Below are 24,481 nucleotides of genomic sequence, written 5' to 3' on the forward strand. Positions count from 1 at the left end.
TCTCTCTGGTAGCCAGTCAAGCAATTAACAGTCCTGCCATGATTACCAGGGCTGATTTTCAGAGTTTTTCAATAATCAGTAGCATAATTTTGATTTACATTATGGTTGACATAAAATGACTCAGACACTGCCTCTCCATCTAAAAGGCAGCAGCACAAAAGCGAGCAGGCGCAGCAACATTTTGCATAATATGGCTAGTTGTAACGTGTTGCCATTACATAGGACAGAAGGGTTGCAATTTTTATTTTCAGTGCAAGTTTCACTGGATTTCTACAGTTTTATTTATATGCTTATGAAAGGCATCTTAACATGCCCTGTGTCTGTATTTAGATGCCTGTCACAACCACTGATCAGTTCCTTAAATATCTAATTGCATCTAATAATTATATAATTTTCTTGTAATTAGATTTTTTTGCCTAGTGTTTTTTTTTTTTTTTTTTGCTTTTTTTGTATTTTTCTTGTAATTTGATGTGATGTTAAACATTTACTTTATTTACTGTTAAACATTTTAAACATTTACTGCAAATTTATAGAGGTTCTAAGATACCAGTTATCTCTCTTGATTACTGATGATTGGTATCTGTATGGGCCCTGAAAAATCAATACTAGTTAATGCCTACTCTCTGTGTATAGTTGTCTGCTCAAATAATCACTGTTCAAAAAGACATTTACGTTAGATTAATACTCCTGCCGCTGCCCATGACCAAAGCAAAATATTATGAGTTATTGTATTAATTATAATAGAATTGTCATAATTTTTATTTAGAATAAAATTATAAGAGAAATTATGACAGAAAATGGATATGTTTTGGCTTGATTAGTCACAATTAGAGATTGAATACAAAAAATACTGGCTTCAGTTCAAAAATGTCTCGGTAGTAACCATCAAAAACCCATGCTGAACAAATCCTACTTTGTAGTCTGTGTCAGCAATCTGGGATGTGAAAGATCAGTTTGATCATGAAACAAAATGCCAAGACAAGCAGTTTTAAGACGAATAAAAATATGTCTTATTAATAAGTCTGCGGTGCAGGAGGTGGGAGAAAATGTAATTGAAATTCTTCTCATCTCCACGAAGTTGGCCAACCAGATGAGGTCACAGGTTTTAGCAGAAATTTGGTTTGCCTGTAGAAAAACTAAGCACAGTGATTGGAGTTATCAGGTTTCCTGGAATAGGTGTGCCACTCCAGCGTCACCCGGGCTGAATCTTGGTCGTGAGAGAGGTAGTGAGCATCCATCAGTCCTACGTAGCCCTGTTTCACAAGTCTTTTAACAGGGAACAGAGGAGTCCACATCTGTGCTCAAGTGTTCTGCTGCATGTGGTTTGCAAAATAGACTTGCTGGGTGCATCCCAAAGTTTCATAGTAATTTCAAGTGGGGTGCTGGACACCCAGGGGTCCTCAGCAAAACGTAGTATAGTTTAGGCTGCATTCAGTGTTCAAGCATTTAAATGTGATCCACCATCACTGATCTGACCTTGTAAATATACATAATTGTTGTTTCTTTTGCTGCAACATTTCCAGTAATTTTCTTGTAAACTGTCACTGATTTCTTGCTATTTTGGGGTCATTTTGGGTCATTTTTTTGCCATTTTGTGCATCTCCATGTCCCCCATGTCTTTGAGAGAAATCATGTGAACTTGCTGGGCAAAAGATGAAACTCACAAATTCTCAAAACATGAAGATTTGCCCCCCAAAAAAAGCAAAACACAAAAAATATTTAAATTACACAAAAATGTATTTATAATTATTAGAATACATTTAAATGTAACATTAGTGATCTCTCCTATGACTCATAACCTACATTTTATAGTGTAGAGTCTAGGGATGGGCGATATGTTATCGTTTGCGATATATCGTCAAAAAATTTCCCCACGGTAAGAATATGTCATCTCGCGATAATAACGATAAACTCCTGTTGATGACGTAATTACGTGCGCAACGCAATTGCCGCTGGCAGCCGGCAGCTCACACGTGTAGCACTATAACAAGCATGGCGGAAGGCGGGGCTGATAGCGAAGAGCTCCTTGCTAAACGAGGCTCCAGAGGGCTGTACTACGAACCAGGTTTAGTGGGTTAACGAGGTATGTTGAGTCTAAAGCCAGGCTTTCCTGTATCACGAAGGTGGCTCTCTTTTAACCCGGCTAGATCACCATGGTAACTTATGCTTAACTCATAACCTGTTCCCGACCAGGTTATGAGCCAAGTTTAACCCTGCCCGGATATAAAAGCGGCGCTATCTCACCATTTAACTCTTTCGGAGATGGCGTCACCGTTCACTGATGATCCGGTGGAGCTGGGAGCCAGGACTGTCCGTGGCTCATTACGGAGACAAAGAGTATTTAGGGATCGTGCGGATCCCTGACGATATTCTCCATGAGCGGTACAGATTTTCATCTGAGGGAATACGCTACATTTGCTCACTTGTTGAGCCAAGTGTCAGGAATGCCACGGATAGAAGCTGTGCGCTCACAGTAGGGCAAACGGTGTGCGTGGCGCTAATAGTATATCTGCACAATGCAGGTAGCCTTCACGTTTGTTATAAATATTCCGTTGTATCACAGACTTTGTTATAGTAGCCTACTTTTTTAAAGGAAACACCTTATGTAGGCTAATAACGGTGACTGTCACGGCATCCGAAGGTGATGATTGGACGGGAGCAGCCCGTGGTGATTCAAACGCACTCCAAACGCCACTTATTTCTATTTAGAAAAAAAGATTTAACAATTAAGGAACAAACATCAACAGAAATGGCTCCATAAATCTAGTTAAACTTCAAATGTAACGAACAATTATCTGAAACTACTCACAAGTAGCTCTAAGCAGCGTAAATAGAGGTCAAAATTGTCATGTAACCATGGTAACCAACCGACACTGCTAGGCTCACCCACACACACCTTCAGTCACCTGACTTAACCTCAGGCTTTACCTACAATTCCTTGACAGCACTCCCATAAAGCTACTGAAGTTACATATTTCTAAACTAAAATTCATAATACTGAATGAATATATAGAATATAATGAGTCAGTGTTGACTTACACATCCACTCGGTCAGCAATTTTCTGCCAGCACTCCTCTCTCGCCTTATGTGCGGCCACAGTGTTGCTCTTAGCGTTAATTTTTTTTTTTAATTTTTCAGAGCTTTCCATGGGGACAAACTGCTCCTCTTGCGTGAAATATGCAGCCCGTGAACGGTCCATTTTTCACGGAAGTAGAATCATATGATGCCAAAATGCCCCCTTTTCTGTGAACACGCACAGAGCACAAAGCTGACAGCCGGACTTAACAAACCTTGATGATAACCACCGTCGTGATACCACTTAACTTTGACTGGAGCTTTAGGTTTTGTTGAGCCTGATAGTGAACACAAAGCCTGGGTATGTTGAGCCTCCTTCGTAGTACAGCCCTCAGCTCGATTATCTGGAACTGGTTTGGCTACAGTAAGTCTGACGTGGAGCAAACATCTGTCATATGCAAAGTTAGCAAAAAAGCGGTGATTACAAAGGAGCGTATTTGACTACAGTAAGTATTATTTTTGAGCAGTATTTGTGGGGTTCTCAAGACTGAATGCGGTGATAGATTTGTAGTCAAAAAGATGGAGTTGAATTGTTTTATATTTTTTATCGTCACTTTTATCGTTATCGCAATAAATGCCAGAAATTATCGTGATAAAATTTTTAGTCCATATCGCCCCTCACTAGTAGAGTCAGAGTTTCTGTGAATGAGCATTGTGTGGTAACTCTGCAAAGCCAACAGCCAGCCAGTGTGCTAAAGTGTGGTGTGGTAGGCAGGGCTGCTTGGTGTGTGTGACCTCTCCCTGCTAAAAGTGAAGTCTAACAGTCTCCCAACTGCAATTGTAATGTTACTGCAAGCACCAGATGACATGGTGAACAGATGGATGGATTGACCGACAGACCAGCTGACAGACTGACATTGCCCTCTATTTAGCCCTGCACTATTGTTAGGCAGGGTTAAAATGTTGTGTTTCACAACACAATGTTGGAAATGTCCAGGGAGTTTAGATTTTTCGTCATGTTCAACGTCATCTGCCATCACAACCCAAGGAATTACAGGAACTGATTAGTTAAATCACCCCATATGTTTCATGAATTATGGAACTATGCCCCTGAATCCTGTCAGTGTTTCTTTGATTAAGCAGACAAACACACTAGATTCCTGGAATCTGCTGCTTTAAATTATCGACTAAGGTCATAGAGTGAGGACATCAATTAACAGAATCACCGAGGATTAATGTCCATTCAATTCTATCCATCTAAAGTGCGTCAAATTCTCTCAGATTTTGAGTTTGGACAGGGCATGTTTTACCATCAGTGTTTTTTTTTTTTATTTGATTAAATTAAAGTAAAAACTTTCTTTTGTTATGCTGTGGAATGGGGGATTTGTTCTTTCTAACTGAATATCATGCCGATAAAGAAAAGGAATTAACGAAAACAGGTGACAATTTACACTTCTCAGTGGAAATGTACTTGCAGTATTTTAGACTGCTTTAATTATTCATACATTACTGCCTGTCAGATGTTGTTTTTTAACTGGTGACAGGCAGTGCTTTATTTATATTTTTGCCTTGTGTAGTTGCATTTAGTTGAACTGTTTTTCCCGGAGGTGTTTCGCAGTTACCGTTACCAAGTAATATACGTTATTAATAGTATCCACTAAATTTTATTTATTTATGTGCAGATCTTGCTACAAAGGTCACCTCTGCAAAATCATCTCATGCACGGTCATGCAGTGCGTGTGCACAAGCGCAAGCATTTCAACATGAAAGATCATACTGATATCATTTTTGGTTTTATTGTCTGTTAAACCTTGACTTGATGAGTATATTCTGATGGATACTGTCAAGTATAACTGCTTCAGGTTACTTGATCAGGTTATTTGTCAGGAGCCTTAAGAAGATCACACAGATAACTATGGGATCATTATTCGTTCCCCTTCTGTTAGCACAAAGCTATTATGCTCAGTTAAACTGAGAAGGGTAATGTTCTGATATATTTGGGTCAATAGTAAGACTTAGTCAGAGTATTAAAGGTTCACGTAAAACAGATGAGTCTGAGTTCCACCCACTCTTTAACTGTTATATTTTATCATTTCCAATGCATTCCACGAGTTATTCTGCAATATAGTGTGTTAAATAACTTTTTTTAGTGTTTTCCCTCAACCTGTCTTGTCCACTTCTTGAGTTATTGATTTCCTGTGTTTCCCAGAATACCTTTTCATAAGCCACCAGAGTATATGAACTTGGAGCAAAGCAGCGGATATTATTTGGATGTTCCACCTTCAAAAACTTGAAAAGCAACCAAGAGATTTTCCAATTAAGAAAAAGCCAAAAGTTACACAGCATGTCTTCTGGCTCCGATCCATTCTAGTCAACTGAGAGTACTGTAGGTTGTGAAACTGCTATTTCCATCTCTTCTGTGATGGATTTTTTTTTGATTGTTGGATGCTGATGCAACATGGTGGCTATAGAAAAATGCCATCGCTCTTTGATTCTCAAAGGTACACCATGCAGAATTGCAGATGGTTGATTGAAGTGAGGATCCTTTAGACTCAACTGACCAAAAATGTGGATTAAGCACGTAATCTATTAATGAGTGGGGCCGATGTTGAGAACCATGTTGACTCAGCCATCAACTTACATGTTTATTATGTTCAAGTTCAGCTTTATTTAGTGCCTAATATCATTCTCTAACGTCTCAAAGAGCTTTACATGTAGGTGTTTTTTTTGTTGTTGTTTTTGTTTTTTGTCAGTTCAGTCTAAACAGTTCTCATGTCAGTTGGCCCTTACTAATTAGTGCATCTTCAAGTACTGACTAAACCTGATCGTTAATGTCATAGATAGCTACAAATTTTTCTCCTATCAAACTACATTGTAGCCATGCTGGCTGTATCTCAGCATGATATTTTATTGTCTGCGTTTGGCCAGTGATCCATGAGAGTAATGAAAATGCACCAGGAATGTAATGTACGTTGCCACATACTGTTTTGTAAACCATGTTCAAGTGTTTTGGGGTGAATTCTTCCCAACAAAACCCAATATTTGCGTATAATTTGCATACCTGCACTTAATGCAGTGATATCTCTGTATTGCCTGCAGCTGTCAGCTTCATTCAGTTTCCCTAATTTACTGTTGGGGAAAAATGACTCCTGGCGTTTTTTCAGAAAAAACACTGTAGCATCTATTCTTATGGAGGAATAGTTGAATGTATGACAGAAAGTACAATAAATAAGTTTCTCATTAATGATACATGATAGTAAATGGCAGCTTAAATTACATTCATTGTCCATCCTGAGATAATACGTAATGCACCTGACACATAATGCACTTATTCTGGAGAAGTAAGGTCTGGGCTAGTTTGAAATCAGTTAGATTTTAAAGAGCCTCTCTCAGTGTCCCAAGAGCCTAAGCTTGAATATAATTGCACACAATAAGTGCTGTGGCCTCTAGGAAATTATATTTTGCTATTCATATTTTTTAATTGGCGGAAACTTATTTTGGTCATATATATTGTTAGGTGGTGAAAATACAGTATGTTGGAGAAGCTTCAGGGATGATCAGATGTGTAGCCCAAGCTCTCGTGTAAAAAATGGTGCTTGGCATGTGCCAATGGAGCAAACAGCACAATCCATGTTTATCAAGGAGTAGTTGTCTATTTGTTTGTATGAAATATCATACACAATTTTAATATTACTGTACAAATAGCCATGGAAAGCGCTTTAAACAAAACTTAGTTTCCTTCTGTCTTGTCTCTGTGTCTGTTGTCAGAACTCTGGTATCGAGAAGGCCTTTTTATTTGATGTGGTCAGTAAGATTTACATCGCCACAGACAGCAGTCCAGTGGATATGCAGACGTACGAGCTGTGTTGCGACATGATTGACGTGGTCATTGACATCTCCTGCATCTACGGGTAAGATGACAGACACTCAAGGCAAAACACAATAACATTATCTATGTTTGATTCTAACGGTCCATCATTTTTACATAAACTTTTGTAATATTAGGTAAAAGCAGCATATGTGTAGTTCTAGCAACAACACGATTGATGAGCCTTTTGACTCAAAAAACATTCACAAGAAATATGAAGAGACTTTCAAGTGTTGGGCAAGCTGTTAACTCTTTTTTTTTTTTTTGTCCGTTAATGTCGGTGGTATTTCATACTAAAAAGGAACAATGTAATTTTTGACATTTTATGATGTTTTAGTGCCATGTAGTGCTTTTTGCTGTTAGTGTCTGTAAACAGACTCAATAATATTTCATGTATTATAGTTACATTAGCTGTAATTTTATGGCACAACCCAGTTATGATAGCACAAAGAGATAGATATTTAGAAGAAGAAGAAGAAAAAAAAAACACTTAGTTGGGAATATTCCAGTGTACCAACTAATGGAACTTCAACTGTGATTCAGACACATGATATTCCTGTTTTTTAATTAACTTTTAATAATACCCTTTTAACTGAGAGACTGCAATACAAAACCCACTCACAAAATATGATACAAGTAGGGCTGGGCGATATGGACAAAATTGAGTATCTTAATATTTTTGACCCAACACCTTAATACAAGTATTGTGACAATATTGTAAGGAGAACTGTCGGTGCTATCACAAAATGAGATGTGTGATAATCACTCATTACTCATGTGTTGATGACCAAGCACGTAGAGGCAAATAACAGAACAGCTACAGAAGTCCATTAAACTCTGAAAATGTCATCCCTTTACTGTACTACAGTCTATAAAATGAGGACAACACTTATGCTATATCACAATATCCAAAATCCCAAATGATGTCTAGTCTCATGTCTAAGGCTGGGCAATATAGTGATATTATATTGATATCATTATATAAGTGACAACAACGAGAAGATGAAGACAGACAGAGAGAGGGAAGGAGAAAAAATAAATGGGGCTAAAATTTGCATGACATAGTACACAATAATTTACCACAGCAGGAAGTTTTCAAGTTAGCCATTAGGCAATGGGACAGTGTTATACCATCAGGCATCCTTCCTTCAAGCTGGTCCTTTGATGGAGATCATATGTGAGTTTCTCTAAGGATAGAGATGCTGCGGCCTGAGGATTAGCAGAAGATACTGTATGCGTGGGTGACACCCTTTTTGACAAGCCATGGTAGCATGTCCAATAAGCATACAGAGTCAGAATCAAGAACAACATTGATGCTGTGGTACTATAAATATAGGCCAGGTGTATGGGGGAATTCTCTATCAAATATCTTCAAGATGTGCATATGGACTTTCTTCTAGAGGATTGCCTATTTCTTTATGACACATTTGAACAAAACTAGAAGGAACAGGGGAAAGTTCCATAAAGATAAAGCGTGATGTTGGATGTCGTTGGAGGAATTTGCCATTGCACATTTATATAGCTACATTTAATAGAGAACTTGTCACAAATAGTAGCCCGCTCCCCCTTGCCAAACTTCTACCCAATTTCCCATTACCAAATCCACCTTAATTGGTCATAAGAGGAGGTATCCATGCTAGCCTACATACAATAAATATCAGAAATAACACCCAGCTGGCTGTTGGGGAAATAAATTGCTTTCCCACTTCTGAGATTTTTAAACACAACTGTCCTTATTTTTTCTGGCTCTCTAAAATGTCACAGTTGAATAAACCTCAAGAAAGTCTTGCAAGAGACATTGAATTCCTCATTTAAACATTTTAAAGATATTTGGAGTATAGCAAAATGTCAGATTCCAGTGATTTTCTTCAATCTCCAATCTCAGACAAAAAAGTCTGACAAATGTGTGGTAAAATCTGTGCTGGGTGCTGTGGGAAAATAAACTGAGATATGAACAGATATCTTCAAGTGTCATCTTATCTCTCCAAAAAATAGCATATTCTTGGTCATTTTATTTTATTTATATTGTAAATAAACAGCAGGTGGTTCAACATTCTTGGCTGACATGACAGAGACATGAACGAGTCCTGTCTCTTTCAGCTTATCATCAGCTTATCATTTTCTTCACCTGTGTAGACCGTTAATTGGTAAAGATATACCTCCACATCTTTGGATTTGGCCAGTTTATAGTTCACCATGGACTTTTTGTTGTTCTCTATAATTGTATTAAACGTTTGGGGAAAAAAACAAACAAACAAAAAAAACTAGTGGTAAATGACATGGAAGACTCCAAAAACAGATAAACATATCTGAGATAGAATATTCATGCACATTGATGCGAGACACATTAATCATGCCAAAGAAGCAATTTTAAAGGGCTGCCCAATTAACTAAGTTCTACTTTATTTTTGTTATAAGGGATACATAATTTGAGGTAATCAATGTGTTTTAGCAGTCTGAAAGGGAGAGAATGCCATTTGTGTTAACTGATGAGTTCAGAATATCTTAGCTTAACACGTTTAATCAAGTTATCATCTATCTCCATTCCATCACAGTAAACAAGAAACACCACTCGACACAATGAATGTAGGATCCCTGTTTTTGACCAAATGGCCCATAATATTCAACGCACATCTCATATTGTCTCCACTGCACATACTTTGCTAACATATATCAGTATATATCAGAATATTTAATCTTTTTTGAAACAGACCAAAAATGGCAGTTTGCTAAAATTCCGGGCAGTACCGTTTTCCAGTAAAATCATTGATAATAGGTGTCACAATTGGGTAAATAATGGAAACTTAAATCAGAAGCTTTGCCTGAGAGTTGTGTTTTAATGGTGTTCCATAATTCTGAAAAGAAAAAAAGCCTAGAATTTCAGTTAAACACATACAACCCCAGTCTGCCCCACAATAATCAGTAAGTGTTTGTGGCATGGTGTGTGAGATTTGGAAAGAGGTGAAGGTTCCACTTCCACATTCCACTTAGTAAGGACAGAAGAACTCCATTAACTGGTCCCAACAGCCATCCCATTAGTCTTCTCCTGGTGCTCAATAACCTACTGGAGAAAACAGTATAAATCCAGGACTACATATCAAAATACAGTATGATCACAAATTGCTAGCATGCCCTTATGGAATGATATTCTGCAAGTACTGCACTGGTACAAATGACAGACAACTGGTTTACAGAGCATAAACGACAGGAGGCTGGTTGGATTAGTGATGTTGGACTTTGGTGCTGCATTTGATACAGATGACCACTGTTGGTAAATAAACTCCAATGCTATTACTTTACAGTGCCTTGAATAAGTATTCACCCCCCTTGAACTTTTCAGTATGTTGTAGTGTTACCAACTGAAAATCAAATTGACTTAAATGGTCTTTTTACCATTTGATCGACACAAAATGCACAGTGCTTTGAAGATGCAAAATACATTTTATTGTGACAAAAACAATAATGCCCTGTGATGGACTGGCGACCTGTCCAGGGTGTTTCACTGCCTTCGCCCTATGTGCGCTGGGATAGGCTCCAGCACCCCCCCGCGACCCTAGTGAGGATAAGCGGTTTAGAAGATGAATGAATGAATGAAAAACAATAATTAGGACAACAGAGCAGTCATCTCTTGGATGCAGAAGTATTCACCCCACTGAGTCAATACTTTGTAGAACCACCTTTCGCTGCAGTTAAAGCTGCAAGTATTTTGGTGTTTGCCTCAACCAGCTTTGCACATCTAGAGACTGAAATTTTTGCCTATTCTTTGCAAAATAGCTCTAGCTCAGTCAGCTTGGATGGAGACCATCTGTGAACAGCAATTTTCAAGTCTTGCCACACATTCTCGATTGGATTTAGGTCTGGGCTTTGACTGGGCAATTCTAACACTTTAACACATTGCCCTGTATTTGGCTCTATCCATCTTCCCATCAGCTCTGACCAGCTTCCCTGTCCCTGCTGAAGAAAAGCATCCCCACAGCATGATGCTGCCACCACCATGTTTCAATTTTGGTCTCATCTGACCAGAGCACCTTCTTCCACATGTTTGCTGTGTCTCCCACATGGCTTGTGGCAAACTACAAATGGGACTACTTATGGCTTTCTTTCAACAATGGCTTTCTTCTTGCCACTCTTCCCTAAAGACCAGATTTGTAGCGTGTACAATTAATAGTGTGAACAGATTCTCCCACCTGAGCTGTGGATCTTTGCAGCTCCTCCAGAGATACCATGGGCCTCTTGGTTCTCTGATTAATGTACCTGTTACCCGGCCTGTCAGTTTAGGTGGACAGCCGTGTCTTGATAGGTTTGCGGTTGTGCCATACTCTTTACATTTTCGGATGATGGATTTAATAGTGCTCCGTGAGATGTTCAAAGCTTGGGATATATATATATATATATATATATATATATATATATATATATATATTTTTTTTTTTTTTTTTTTTTTTTTTTTTTTTTTTTTTGCAACCTAACCCTGCTTTATACTTCTCTACAACTTTATCCCTGTCCTGTGTGATGAGCTCCTTGGGCTTCATGATGCTGTTTGTTTGGTAATGTTCTCTAACAAACCTCTGAGGCCTTTACAGAACAGGTGTATTTATACTGAGATTAAATTGCACACAGGTAGACACTTTTTACCAATTACGTGACTTCTGAAGGCAATCGGTTGCACTGGATTTTACTTAGGGCTTTCACAGTGAAGGGGGGTGAATACATATGCAATCAACACTTTTCAAGTTTTTTATTTGTAAATAATTTTGAAAACCATGTAATATTTTCCCCCTACTTCAAAATGATATATATTTTGTGTTGGTCAATTACATAAAACCCCAATAAAATACATTTAAATTTGTGGTTGTGATGTGAAAAAATGTGGAAAGGTTCAAGGGGGATGCATACTTACGCAAGGCACTGTAAATTCCCTGTTTTATCCTAGATGAAGAGTTGCTTGTCCAAGTAGAGACACAACTTTTTTTTTTTTTTTTTTTTTATTGGAATTTAATTTCCACGAATCTGTCTCTGACCATGTAGTGTATTCCAACAATAAATATAATTGTCAGACAAGACAAGTATGCTCAGGGTCTACCTACTACCAGTTCACATTACTGATACACTCAATGATTCAAGAAAAACATTAAAAGAACATCCAATATAGCTGAGCAAACGAACTAATGATGTTTTGCTTCTCCTGTTACATTTAGCAGAACCCACAAGCCTATAAGTTATGGAATGTACTATGTCACTTTGAATGTTGAAAATGTGTTGTGTATTGTAATTTATATAAAAATGGAAAATGCCTTTTTAACCATGTGTCATCTAGTATACTGTCAGACCCCAGGAATGGCTATATGGCACTAGCTAATGTTGATCCTAGAAATAAAATACTTGAAAACTGTTGACGGTGGTAGTTACATTTTACCCAAGTAAGTAGAATCTTCAACCAGTGTTCCTTCACTTCCCTTTTTCTTTATTTAATTTCCTCATTAGTGCTATGCTAAGTGAAATAATGTAACCTGTTATTATCGCCATAGGAACTTCCCAGATTATATTTGGCGATACAGCAGAATCTTGATTCCCAAGCCAGTACTGGAAGAGCTTCTTTTGTCATGGAACAAAACACTTCACTTTGGTTTAAGGATGTGTTAAATCTCCAATAACAAGTCTTGGAGGTTGCTTTACCCATAGTTAGATTTAAATACTGCTACATGGTGAGATAATATAATAGAGCCTATACTGTTAGATAGCATCATATGCGTGAATGTAGCAGGGATGCAAAAATTAATCCAATCTGCAATATGAGTTATGAGGCCTGAAATAGAATGTATAGTTTATATTAAGGTTAAGTTCCCTCCACATTTCTAGGCATTACAGATGGAATTACCTTAGGTTTTAAGAACACTGGCTTTGGGGATTGAAACGGAGGCAGAGGCTGCCTTCTTCAACTCACGATTAAATACGCAGTTGTTCAAATCACCAAATCATCAATCATCCATTTCCCTCACTTTGCTGGGAGAAATAAGATCATGTTGGGTGTGCATTTGAACGAGTCCCTGTGTGGCTTCTATAAATTCAGTATAGTAATGTTTGTCCTGATATAGTGCCTGCTATAAGAACAAACCTATTGTCAGGATCTCTCCCTGGGGCTTCAGAATAAATGTTTTTTGACTGTTTTATTTTTGAGAGTGTTCATGTCTCTTTCATTTCAGACTGACAAACCCAAGTCTCCTGTGACATAGTGTGACATATTTTTCAATTTTTCACTGCTTTACATCCCTTTTTGTTTCATGAGGCAGAAACACATTGCAGAAACAGGCAATAAAGGATGTGTAATGAGAGTAGTGATCGTAAAATGGTTGGAAAAGAACCTCCCAGGACATGGTGCTGCCCACAGTTGGGGAGAGGTAGACCCCCCACCTCACATGGTAACATTATTTTCTGCCAACACAGCAATGCGACTGTGGGATGGGGAGCATAGCCACATACTGCCGAGTCTGACCAAACTGCACTTTTGGTCTGTAAAGCAAGTCAGCACAGCCATTAGAAATCATCTGCTATCAAATGCACCTGCTAACAAACAATACAAAAAATCAACAGATTTAACCAAAAATCGCAATATTGGTGCAAATAAATCAATGAATGAAGCAGCTTATATCTAGATGCAGGCTGTGTGGGAGGAAGTCCATTTTAAATTACAAATTATATCCAGTCCAACACAGAGAGCATGGGGGTGAGCTGGAAGGTAATGTTTTTGCCATGTTAAATGCAATGTCCTTACTCCAGTGGGGAACACAGGAGAGCAAACAGATGGTAGCATGGCGCCACATGCCACCTTAGCAACAGTGGTCACTGTGTCATCCACAGTTTCATCTGCAAAATGACCAGTTAGGATCCATAACTCCTACTCCTAATCTGGCTTTGTGTAATTAAAATTTCCCCTCCTGGATATGACAAATGATAGGATAAATACAGGATATGAAATGTACTTACAGTCAAATTAATGCAATATTAAAGTTTAGTAAAGCATTTGCCTATATATGTTGCTGAGCCCAGTATTAGTGTATTTGTTATGTGTGTTTATGTGTCTTTGTTTCTTTTCTATGGATCTTCAAAAGTGAAATATAGCTATTAATTATATGCTGGCACTCACCTCTCCATTCATGTGTATTGCATTCCCAAAACGGCTCTGAAAAACATAGTCCAAGATACACACATGGCTTAGAATATAACATAAGGAAATAAGTGGTCTACTGCTGAATTTTCAAAATATAACTGAATGAGAAAGTAGATCCAGGGAGCCTGGATCTACTTTCTCATTCAAACACGTTATTTTATGAAAATGAGACCACTGACCTATGTATGCAACTGTTATTAACTAATTAACTATAAACTAATATTTTTGTATTTTCTTTTTTGAGAGCTGTTTTGTGAATGCAGCACACATGAACAGGGAGGTGAGAAATAGAGCTCAGTGTTCTACAGTGGACTTCCTGGTGATCCTGTGATGGGGCAGGAGATAGACTTATATTGAGCGCAACATACTGTATATATACAGGCAAATGTTCCACTAAACTTTCATATCGCTTTAACAAGAACAGAACATTGTCAGTTTTTTTTATCCCTGCTGTTGACTATAAAGCAGCGCTGCCTCCCGGGTTGTGTTTATGGCAAGGATGCATTTCCTTACAGGTCCATTTTGAGGACACAGGTGCTATGCATACGCACAGAAAGTGTTTGTGTGTAGATGGTGTTTTGGAAAAAACATTCATGTTGGCAGTGCTTTTTAGTATAGGTACAAACATGATGTTGCTGTCCAGTGAAAAACAGTTGTATCCAAAATGTCAGTGAAGGTAAGAAAAACAGTCTCTTTTTTTAGCCTAACAGCTGTGCATTTTTCCAATTAGTTTATCTAATTAATCTGAAAAACTTTAATAAACCCATGGGTTATAGAACATTGAGGATAAGGGAAATTCTCAAATTATGGAAAATCATGAAAATCGCCAAAATTGGAGATGAGTGCTTTTCACTGGACAGTGACAATACAAAATTGAAAAATAAGCATCACAAGCTGTTAACATAAAAACTCACCATATGCACAGATCCTTGTTAACTTGATGTTTATTGTAATGTGCTCTGATTTAACTAGTGATCATGACTTAAAAATGATTATTATCTTACCAAAGCATGAGACCCTTATAATGAGGAAATAGTTCATCAAGTTGTTGAAATCACTACCAGCATACTTCAGAAGGTGAAGTATGCTGGTTGGCTTTACGTGTTAGAACCAGAGTGAAGTGGTATATTAGACAGAATACGACTTTGAGCTGAAAGTGAAGTAAAGCCCAAGGTAAACTCCCTCTACTGCTGATCCTCCATCATCTCTGATCTGCACTATAATCTCAGTTCAATTATCGCTCCAGCTGGGAGTGTAATTAGGCCCTCATATAGATCTCTATAGTTCTGGTTCATATTTGACCCACAGTAAAACTGAAGGGAATGTGAACAATCAGTGGGAGAGCTTCTTGATAAAGCTGTTTCAATCTCAGAGTCAAAATCATGCTTATTATTTTCATAGCCTCAGCATGCTTCATTAGAGGGGAGCTGTTATTTGTGTTTATATATTTGCACAATATATTTTGCAACTGTGTATCAATGAGTTGCCCATTTCTTGGTCTAGCAGCACCTTCAATACAAGCCACTAATCTAGGATTAGAGAACTGGATAGCATGGAGCAAATTCATTGCAATCTTTGAAAAGGACAGGGGAAGGTGACAGCCAGAGGAGGAGGAGGAGGCGGTGGTTCCTGAGAAGCATAAGGTGAGGGAAATCCTTGAAACCCTTTTAATTTTGTCTCTGTCTTTGGTGCCAAGCACTTATTGCTTTTTTGGTTTTTTTCTGTCTTTGATGTTAAGTGCTCATTGCTGTAGTGTTTCTACACAGCACTTCCCAGAGATCAGTTGTCAATCAAACAGTGTGGCTGCAACCGCAACATCAGTTTCCTTAGATCTTATTCAAAGTTTGACTTTCTGTAGGTGAAACTCATTTCTTTGTTTAATCATGGTTGCTATCCCTGCTCATGCTAACCTGAAATGTTCATAAAGTTGAAAAGAGTTAGCACTGCTTATATAAGGAGCATTTCCAATGCAGTTTTGTAACTACAGCGCCATTAGAGACAAAATCAGAATACTCCACGTATTTCTTCTTACACTGCTGCTGCTGTACATTTTCTGTGGTTATATCACTGAACTTTACTATTACTGCCTCTCAGGGCTCTAGTTTCGCAGACTGGTGCATGGGAGGAGAGAAGGTGTGGAGTGGGTTTGACACAGCCAATTCACTTTAAACCAATCAAATGAGCCCCTGTCTCGCCTTTAAAATACGCTGCGCGAAGGCGTAATGAACGTTTACACAACTGACATGGAGGTCTACTGCTGCAGGCGGAGCAGAGCCGGTGTAGTGGAAGTTTGGCTGACTGGCGCACAGTGTGCAAACGTCACCAAAACCTCACAGGCAGGTTTCCAGAATGTCAAGCACATTAACAGTGCAATAAATACCGACAAAAACCACTATACCACATAAATGTATCTCCGTATGGACTGTCCTGTCACAACTGATGTCAGATCAAAGGAGATTGGCAGTGTTTGTGCTGATTGTGAGGTTTTGGTGACGTGTGCACACTGCGCGCCGGTCAGCCAAACTTCCACTGCACCGGCTCCGCTCCGCCTTCGCTGAAAGTAGACCTGGTTTCAGATGGCGAGCTTTTGGCGCACCTCTGCGAAGCCTTTTGGCATGAAACTGTCACTGTGCCAAGCTGAATCTGTTGACACCTCCCCCTGCTGCAACGCCACTCCCATCTCAGCGCACCTCGGTCTGCCATACTACCAAACTGTGCACCCATCGGGTTGCGCTGGTTGAAACTAGCTCTGCGCGGGGTTCGCCTCACTGCGCCACCCTGCGCTGCACCAGGAAACTAGAGCCTTCAGTGGCAAGAGTGATATGCTCAATAATAATGGAAAGCTCAGTGGAAAGCAATTAGCTGGCAGTACACACAAGAGAATAGTCAGTTTCTACCACAGGATCTTTACAGGAAGAGCATCAGACTCTGATGTCCTCAATAAGTTAGCTGCTACCCATTGAGCTCAGATACAAAGCTAACATTAGCTGTTCACACTGTGGGCAGATCTGTTACTTTATATAAATTCAGTAAATTCAGTAAGCCCAAATGTTATATACATATGGTACACTGTTATTATGACAAGAAAATCCTTCCCTTTTATACATGACACAGGCCTACTTCATCAAATCCACCCTACAGAATGATGATTTGAGTTAAACACATGCAGTGTTGCTGACATAAGGCATTACTTAGAATATGTTGCTCAAATATTCCTCTGAGTGCCATGATGGCTCACCTGCTAGAGCAAGTACCATGTACCAAGTCCAAGTCCTCAATGGGACTTGGACTTGGACCTATTGGGATGACTTTTTTAGCCCAATCTCTAAAAATCTAGGCAGTGAGTCCTGTAGGAAACAGTAAAATACACGCTGTCATAGGAGCAATCTAAATTAAAAGTCATCATGACGTTAAAGAGAAGAATTAACTTTAGTCTGCTGATGCTGATGTTTTGGCTCATGCTGTGTCTTCCTCAGAGCATTGAGCTCCTAGTCATGTGATGAATAGTGAAATTGACACCCATCCCGTGGGAAATCCGCAGTCCTGTGATCCATAGGATTCCAAAAAAAATGTCCGGCTCTTCCATGGAGGAGCCTTCATATCTCCTTGCCTCAGTCCTCTAAAGACATGTAGCTGGAGGATCCGCAGTGCAAAAATGATGATTGAAGGTAATTGACTTGGCTACTGTATATAAGCCTGCGGTCATACTGTCAAAAATGTGTACAAAATATGACAGAAACAAATGTTGTACTGTATATTCTCCAAAGAGTAATTAAGTGAGTAATAGTTTTAAAATCATAGCCTAACATTTGTCAAATGTAAATGTGTGTATGCTGACAGCTCTGTTTGAGTTGTAGGATGTCAAACTTACCTCTGAGTAACTGAGCTGACATATAAAGCCTTAAGGCTTGATTAAATGGACAGAGGAGCAGATACAGCACTGAAAAAGCATGTCTCTTCACAGGGAGCAGAAATGCTTCCAACGAGGCTTGATATGTTTCCTCTTATTATTTTTCTACATTAATCTACTTTGTGAATTATGTTTGTTGGTTTTCCATGGAATATGACAATGTGTTATGGTTTTACAAAACCTCATTAGCAGCCTTTCATTGTTTGTTTTGCACATTATGCTGTTACAGCTAGATCTATAATGATTTACAGACATGAAAAGAATCTAGTTTTCGTTTGGTGCTGCAGAAATGTCAAATAGATTAGATAATTATTCCCTAGCCCAATTTGCAAAAAGACAATCCACAGATCAACATAAATTTAAGAAACTTCTCACAGGCATTCTACCTCCATGAGGTTCGTTAATGGTTGATATAGTTTAGATGAGCAGTGAAATATTTACGAGGATAAAACCTAAACCCTAGAATAATCCTAGAATTGTGAATACACAAGGTGCAGGCCAGGGTTCCACCCATCTTTTTAATGTGGGTCCGTGTCCACAGTTTCACTCATTTCCATGCTTCCCATTCATTGTCTATGTAGGCAGCTGTGCGATGCATTCTGGTAGTGTTGCGTTGCATTTTGAGATATGGTTGTGTCACGTCGGTGTCTCTTCATTTGCATTAAGTTGAGGTGTAGGCTAATTTATTGAAAGTATGAGCGTCCATTGTGACTTGCCGCCTCTGGAACTCTCTCGTGAAACTTTTAACCCAACCATCGCTGATCTAAAATGAAGACAGATTCAACAACTGCAGGGTTTATTTCACACCTCAGATGTTTTCAGAAATGCATTTTGGTGAACTATTTTTGTAATATCAAAGAAAGTTTTGAAAAGAGCTGCCATGTTGGTCTGGTTTGAAAGCAGATAGAGGCCCGCTGCCTTTTGAAGCATTTGTCCAATCTGGTGCAGCTAGGAAGGGAACTTTGCACAGTTACAGGAGAAAGGAACTGTCAATCATTGGGAGTGGCTTAGCCATGTTACGTCCAAATGTGGGAAGCAGTGCGGCACCTAGCATCAAACACATGCCTCTGTCGACGCGTACCATGTGACTTCAGCAGTCAGAACTGTCAGATTCTTTGATCAAGGCTGATTGATATGTCCACACATGTCACTTGTATGTGAGCTCTGTGGTCAAATATGAGATTGGATTTGTTTTCCCCACACCAGTGGTGTAGTCTAAGTGAGTAATACGTTGTATACCCATTAAGCTCCAGGATTTCTGTATATCCATTTAAAATGCTCAAGCATGTCTAACAATATAGATTTGTGACAGAATTGTCACTAAAGTGATTTTGTTGTTTAATTAACTAATCTTCATGCAGAATCACTATTTAATATTGCATCATATACTAAACAAAAACAAAAGCAAACTACATTGTTTGAGTATTGAAGCTACTGCCGCTTCAGATGACACTGCAGATGACACTACAGAGACTACAGAAAAGGTTACATCTGGTAAGTTGTACAGGAGCTAGCTGATATTACTGTGACAGCAGGGGATTGTTGGTAAATATATTGCATTATATTTAGTGGCATATCTAGCATAACTGAAGTTATGCTAGTTATGTGTGATGTTCTCAACATTGGTCAGTGTTTAATAGTTTTGATGTGCCTTTTCACCCTTTATTTATTAAAGAGTTCTGTCTCTGAGGCTTGTTTGTCTAGCAGCAGTTCTTGGATATTTTCTTGTGCATTTAATTTGATACATAAGTTTGACAATGGTTTGGAAGATAAGTGAACATACTGTTTTAATTCCTGTCCTTTCCTCTTTGCATTTTTTTCTCACTTTCATCCAGACCACAATTAATAAGTCCAAAGATCTATCACTGTGATGAACCCCCATGTGAAGTGCACCATTGACTGTCAAAGCAGTCTATAATTGTATCTTCCAGCATGCGAAAACACCAGGGATAGTTATTAACACAGTAGAAAAGGGAGGGAATATAGCATACCCACAATAAACTAGACTACATCACTGCCCCACACAATACTTAAAAAAACAAAACAAGACAAAACTAATTAACATGACACTCTTTACTTGTCAAATTTCTAGGTGTAGAACTCATTACAGCTGGCAATTATTGAGGAGCATGCAGCCAAATTGTATGCTTTCTGTAGAAATCGGGGCTCTTGTGGTCCCCGTGAAGAAGTAAGTATAGTCTGAGAATGCAGACAGCACTGGTGGGAACTCAGCACCTCTGAGGTCTCCACGCTAAATAGCTGAATAACATTTATAGTGTTCCTCCTCCACTTCACTCCATGCTTTCTTTTTCTTCACCAATCCCTGGTAGTGGCATAGAAATCTTTATGTAATGGACAGAAAGACCATAACTTTTATTTAAACAGCTTCTGTAGCATAATCCAAGGGTTGTGAAGCCATATGACAGTCGAAAAATCCAGTGGGTAGCCATGGTCGGTTAGAGAAGTGGGTTTTTGACCTAAGGTCGCAGGTTTGAATCCTCGGACTGGCAGAAAAGATCTGGGCGGTGCTGCTCAGTGGCCTACAGTGTAGACGGTTCTTATACTGGGCAGCTCCCAGGTGTTCATGTGTGTAACTGCTGAGTGTGAAGCAGGGCTTTGTGTGAAAACTAGCATGCATGCTCAGCAAAAATTACCCTGTTAACAGTTAGGCATTTGGACAGTGACACAATATTCATAATTTTGCCCTTGTACACCACCACAGAGCACTTTAAATGGAGTAATCAAGATGTGATTGAAGTGCGGGCTCTCAGCTTTAATTGACATTGAAATTGACATGAAACATTGTCCCCCCATTTTCAGAGGCTCTAAAGTAATTGGAAACTTGACTAAAATGCAGTTTCATGGCCAGGTGTGAATTTTTCCATGACAAATTAAATAAATAAATAAATAAAAGGTCTGGAGTTCATTCCAAGTGTTTGCATTTGCATTTGGTAGCTGTTTATCAGAATCCTGACCATGTGATCCAAAGAGGTGTCCACACAGGTGAAGGAGGCCATCATTAGGCTCCAAAAAAAAAAAAATCTATCAGACAGGTAGCAACAACTTTAGGAGTAGTCAAATCAACGGTTTGGTAAATCCTGAAAAAGAAGGAATGCACTGATAAGCTCAGCAACACCAAAAGGCCTGGAAGACCTCAGAAGAAGTGGATGACTGAAGAATTCTTTCACTGGTGAAAAAAAATCCGTTCACAATGTCTGGGGAGGTCAGAAATGCTTAGATTAGACTTTGCAAAAAAACATCTAAAAAGCCTGGCTGATTCTGGAACAGGGTTCTTTGGACAGATGAAATGAAGATTAGCTTGTACAGAATGATGGAAGAGAAGTGTGGAGAACGAAAGGAGCAGCTTATGACCCAAAGCAGATCACATCATCTGCCCAGCATGGTGGAGGCAGTGTTATGGCATGGGCATGTATGGCTGCCAGTGGAACTGGGTCATTAGTGTTTATTGATGATGTGACTGCTGATGGAAGTAGCAGGATGAATTCTGATGTTTATGCTATACTATCTGCTCAGATTCAGACAAATGCTACAAAACTGATAGGACAGAGCTTCACAGTGCAGATGGACAATGACCGAAAACATACTGTGAAAGCAACCCAAGAGTTACTGAGAGCAAAGAAGTGGAATATCCCTCAATGGCCAAGTCAGTCCCAAGACCTCAACCCAGCTGAGCTGCTTTTCACCTGCTGAAGACCCATAAACAAGCAGCAACTGCAGTAAAGGCTTGGCAGAGCATCTCAAGGGAGGAAAGTGGTGATGTCCATGGGTTCCAGACGTCAGGCAGTCATGGACTGTAAAGGATTTTCCTCCAAATATTGAATATAATCCTTATAATTATAGATATGCATGTTATGTATAGTTTGTCTCATTAGTTTTGAGCCTCTGAAAATGGGGTTACAATATATAAAACTGTCTGTAATTCCTACAAGGTTAGTTCCATATTTTTGTTCAATCCCTTGAATTAAAGCTGAGAATCTGCACTTCAGTCACATCTTGATTACTCTATTTCAAATCCACTGTGATGGTGTACAAGGACGAAATTATATTGTGTTACTGTCCAAATATTTGTACTAATATGTTCCACATTATCCTCAGTGACAATGTTTTGTTCAGTGCACCAACAGTCACCTTACAGCAGAATGCAAACTCCACCTTCAAATTCTGCCAGAACTATTTTATATACAGGAACAGCATGCTTCAATGACCCACAAAAGTGCTAAATACAAATGGGAATGTCAAATTTTGTATTATAACAAAGATGCCTGGATGTAAAATTGTCACTCTGACTTACAGGTGCCACACATAACAAGCTCAATAAACTAATTAAAATGCTAATTATTAATTTTAGATATACCTCTCTTAAGTCTACCATTACCAAAGATCAATTTTACTGGCATTCTGTTTTTGTTTTTTTTTTTGTTTGTTTGTTTTTTTTTTGTTAATTTGGATCCTGATCACAAAGCTTGCTTGAAAAATGTCTTTCGGAAAAAAAAGTGTCTCTCAGAAAACGCTAACAGAACCACCCATACTGCATAGTAAAATCATACAGTCACGATGCTTCCCCCTGGGCCTGGTGATCTTGGTTTGACCCAGGTTTGTTGTCATCATAGTACATGTGCGTGCGTGCGTGTGTGTGTGTGTGTGTGTGTGTGTGTTTGTGTCTGGCTGCTTCACCCTGGGCATCGCAGCTGGGGGTTCTGTCTGAACTAGGCCACACTTGGCCTGAGGTGAATGAAATTTTAACCCGGAACAGCTGTGTTGGGAAATGTGTGGCCAAGGGCACAAACTGGACTCCTGCTAATCTCACGTTTTGGCCATGGATAGAGGTGATTGCCATATGCATGTAGATAATGTTCCCATGTAAAACACACTGAAGGTTCATGTCTCAGTCTACCCTAACAGTTTGCTCTCAAGAAGAAATCCCTTTAAATAATAAGCACATGCACATGTTTTTGCATACACACCCATGAATGTTTCTGTATTGTGTGTGTGTGTGTGTGTGTGTGTGTGTGTGTGTGTGTGTGTGTGTGTGTATTCCTGTGTGCACTCTTGCTCACTCACACACCTTGAATACATTACATGTGCTTGCATGTGTTTTTTGTGTTTGTGGGACCATGAAGTATCCACCAGTTGGCCCTGCTCACCCAAATCATCAGATTATTCTACAGAAGGTTGCCATCATTATCATGACAAAACAGCTGGGATATTATCGTTAATTAGAGGCTTTAGTAAATGGAGTCTTTTTTCACCTCATTTAGTTAATGAGCTGCTCTGGTGTGAACAACTTGGCATCCAAAGCACTTGGCATGCGTTGATGGCACAAAAAAAATATCCCTTGGCCACAAAAATGAATAATATTCCCTTGGTGAAGTGTAATTATTTCTTGTTGATTTTGACAAAAACAATCAGTTGACAACCCACTGACCATGCATGAGCCCTGCGTGCTTCTTTTCATTCCCTGTTTCCAGTCTGTGAAGCACAGGAACTATTCTTAGCTTGCATATGTCATTGCATCAGGGCCAGTGGCCATGAAAGCATGGGATTAAGTATGAGAGAGAGAGAGAGCTTTTATTCATTTTGATAATTACCATTTAATCCAGCATCTGTTGCATACAAATGCTTTTTATTGTATTTCTGCTGTATGGTGTGTTTGCAGCTAGCACTAACTCAGATACAAATATAAATGCCCTCAGCAACCCAATATTAATGGCAAGCCATGCTGTCACGTTCAGCCTGCTGTTGACTGTATGCTGTTGTGAAGTCAGAATGGATACCTGGTCTCTATAACATATTTCATGACTTCTAGCATACAGCTAATATTGTACTCCATCTGAGAAGAATTGAGGTCACAATTTTTTTTCATCTCACAGGTAATTCCACTGATTGCTTGATTTTAGTTCTAGAAAAATCTTTCCTTTTCCTTTGACACATTTAGCCACCTCATCAGTGGAATGGAAGAATGTCTCAGCATCAAAGACTCAGCTCTTTATTAGATGTCGTCCTAGTACACTTACAGAACTTCCTTCATTTTACACCAGCCGGAAAGGCCTCCTCTTCTTTGGCCCTGTTCTTTGGTTCTATCTCCATTGCTGTGTGGAAAACACCCAGCTCTGTGTCCCGCTTAAATCAAGTGCAGCAGGCAACTCAACTTGTAATATGGCTTGTCTCTCAGGGTGCATTTTTGCGGATCATTATCCAGCTCAGGATAGACTATTGTAACTCCCTGTGCTACAGGCTTAGTCAGAAAGCCATCACTGGCCTCGACTTTTTTTTTCTCATTTATTTTGCAAGACCAGTCTTGCTGCTCGTTTGTGCCACGTGCATCTGTACAGTTTATTGTTGTATTGGCACTGTTGCACTTACAAGCCTTTGTACCATGACTGCTTGCCAGCACCAACAGCCTACTTTTCCACTGTTGACTTCATTTATACACCAAAGTTTGCTGGCTGGGTGGTGTTTGGAAACCAACTGGGGCCAATCACAGTGCTTAAAAACTGA

General features: G+C 39.1%; 1 protein-coding gene across 1 annotated transcript in view; it reads left to right on the plus strand.

Moving 5' to 3' along the window:
• Nucleotides 1–24,481, plus strand: part of rragd (ras-related GTP binding D) — an 80,059-nt gene that overhangs the window by 22,874 nt on the left and 32,704 nt on the right. The window contains exon 5 of the mRNA XM_030045212.1: nucleotides 6,785–6,927. Coding sequence (XP_029901072.1) covers nucleotides 6,785–6,927 — 143 coding nt within the window. The remainder of the gene's footprint in view (nucleotides 1–6,784; nucleotides 6,928–24,481) is intronic.

Source organism: Myripristis murdjan, chromosome 22, assembly GCF_902150065.1.
Source record: "Myripristis murdjan chromosome 22, fMyrMur1.1, whole genome shotgun sequence".
NCBI lineage: Eukaryota > Metazoa > Chordata > Actinopteri > Holocentriformes > Holocentridae > Myripristis > Myripristis murdjan.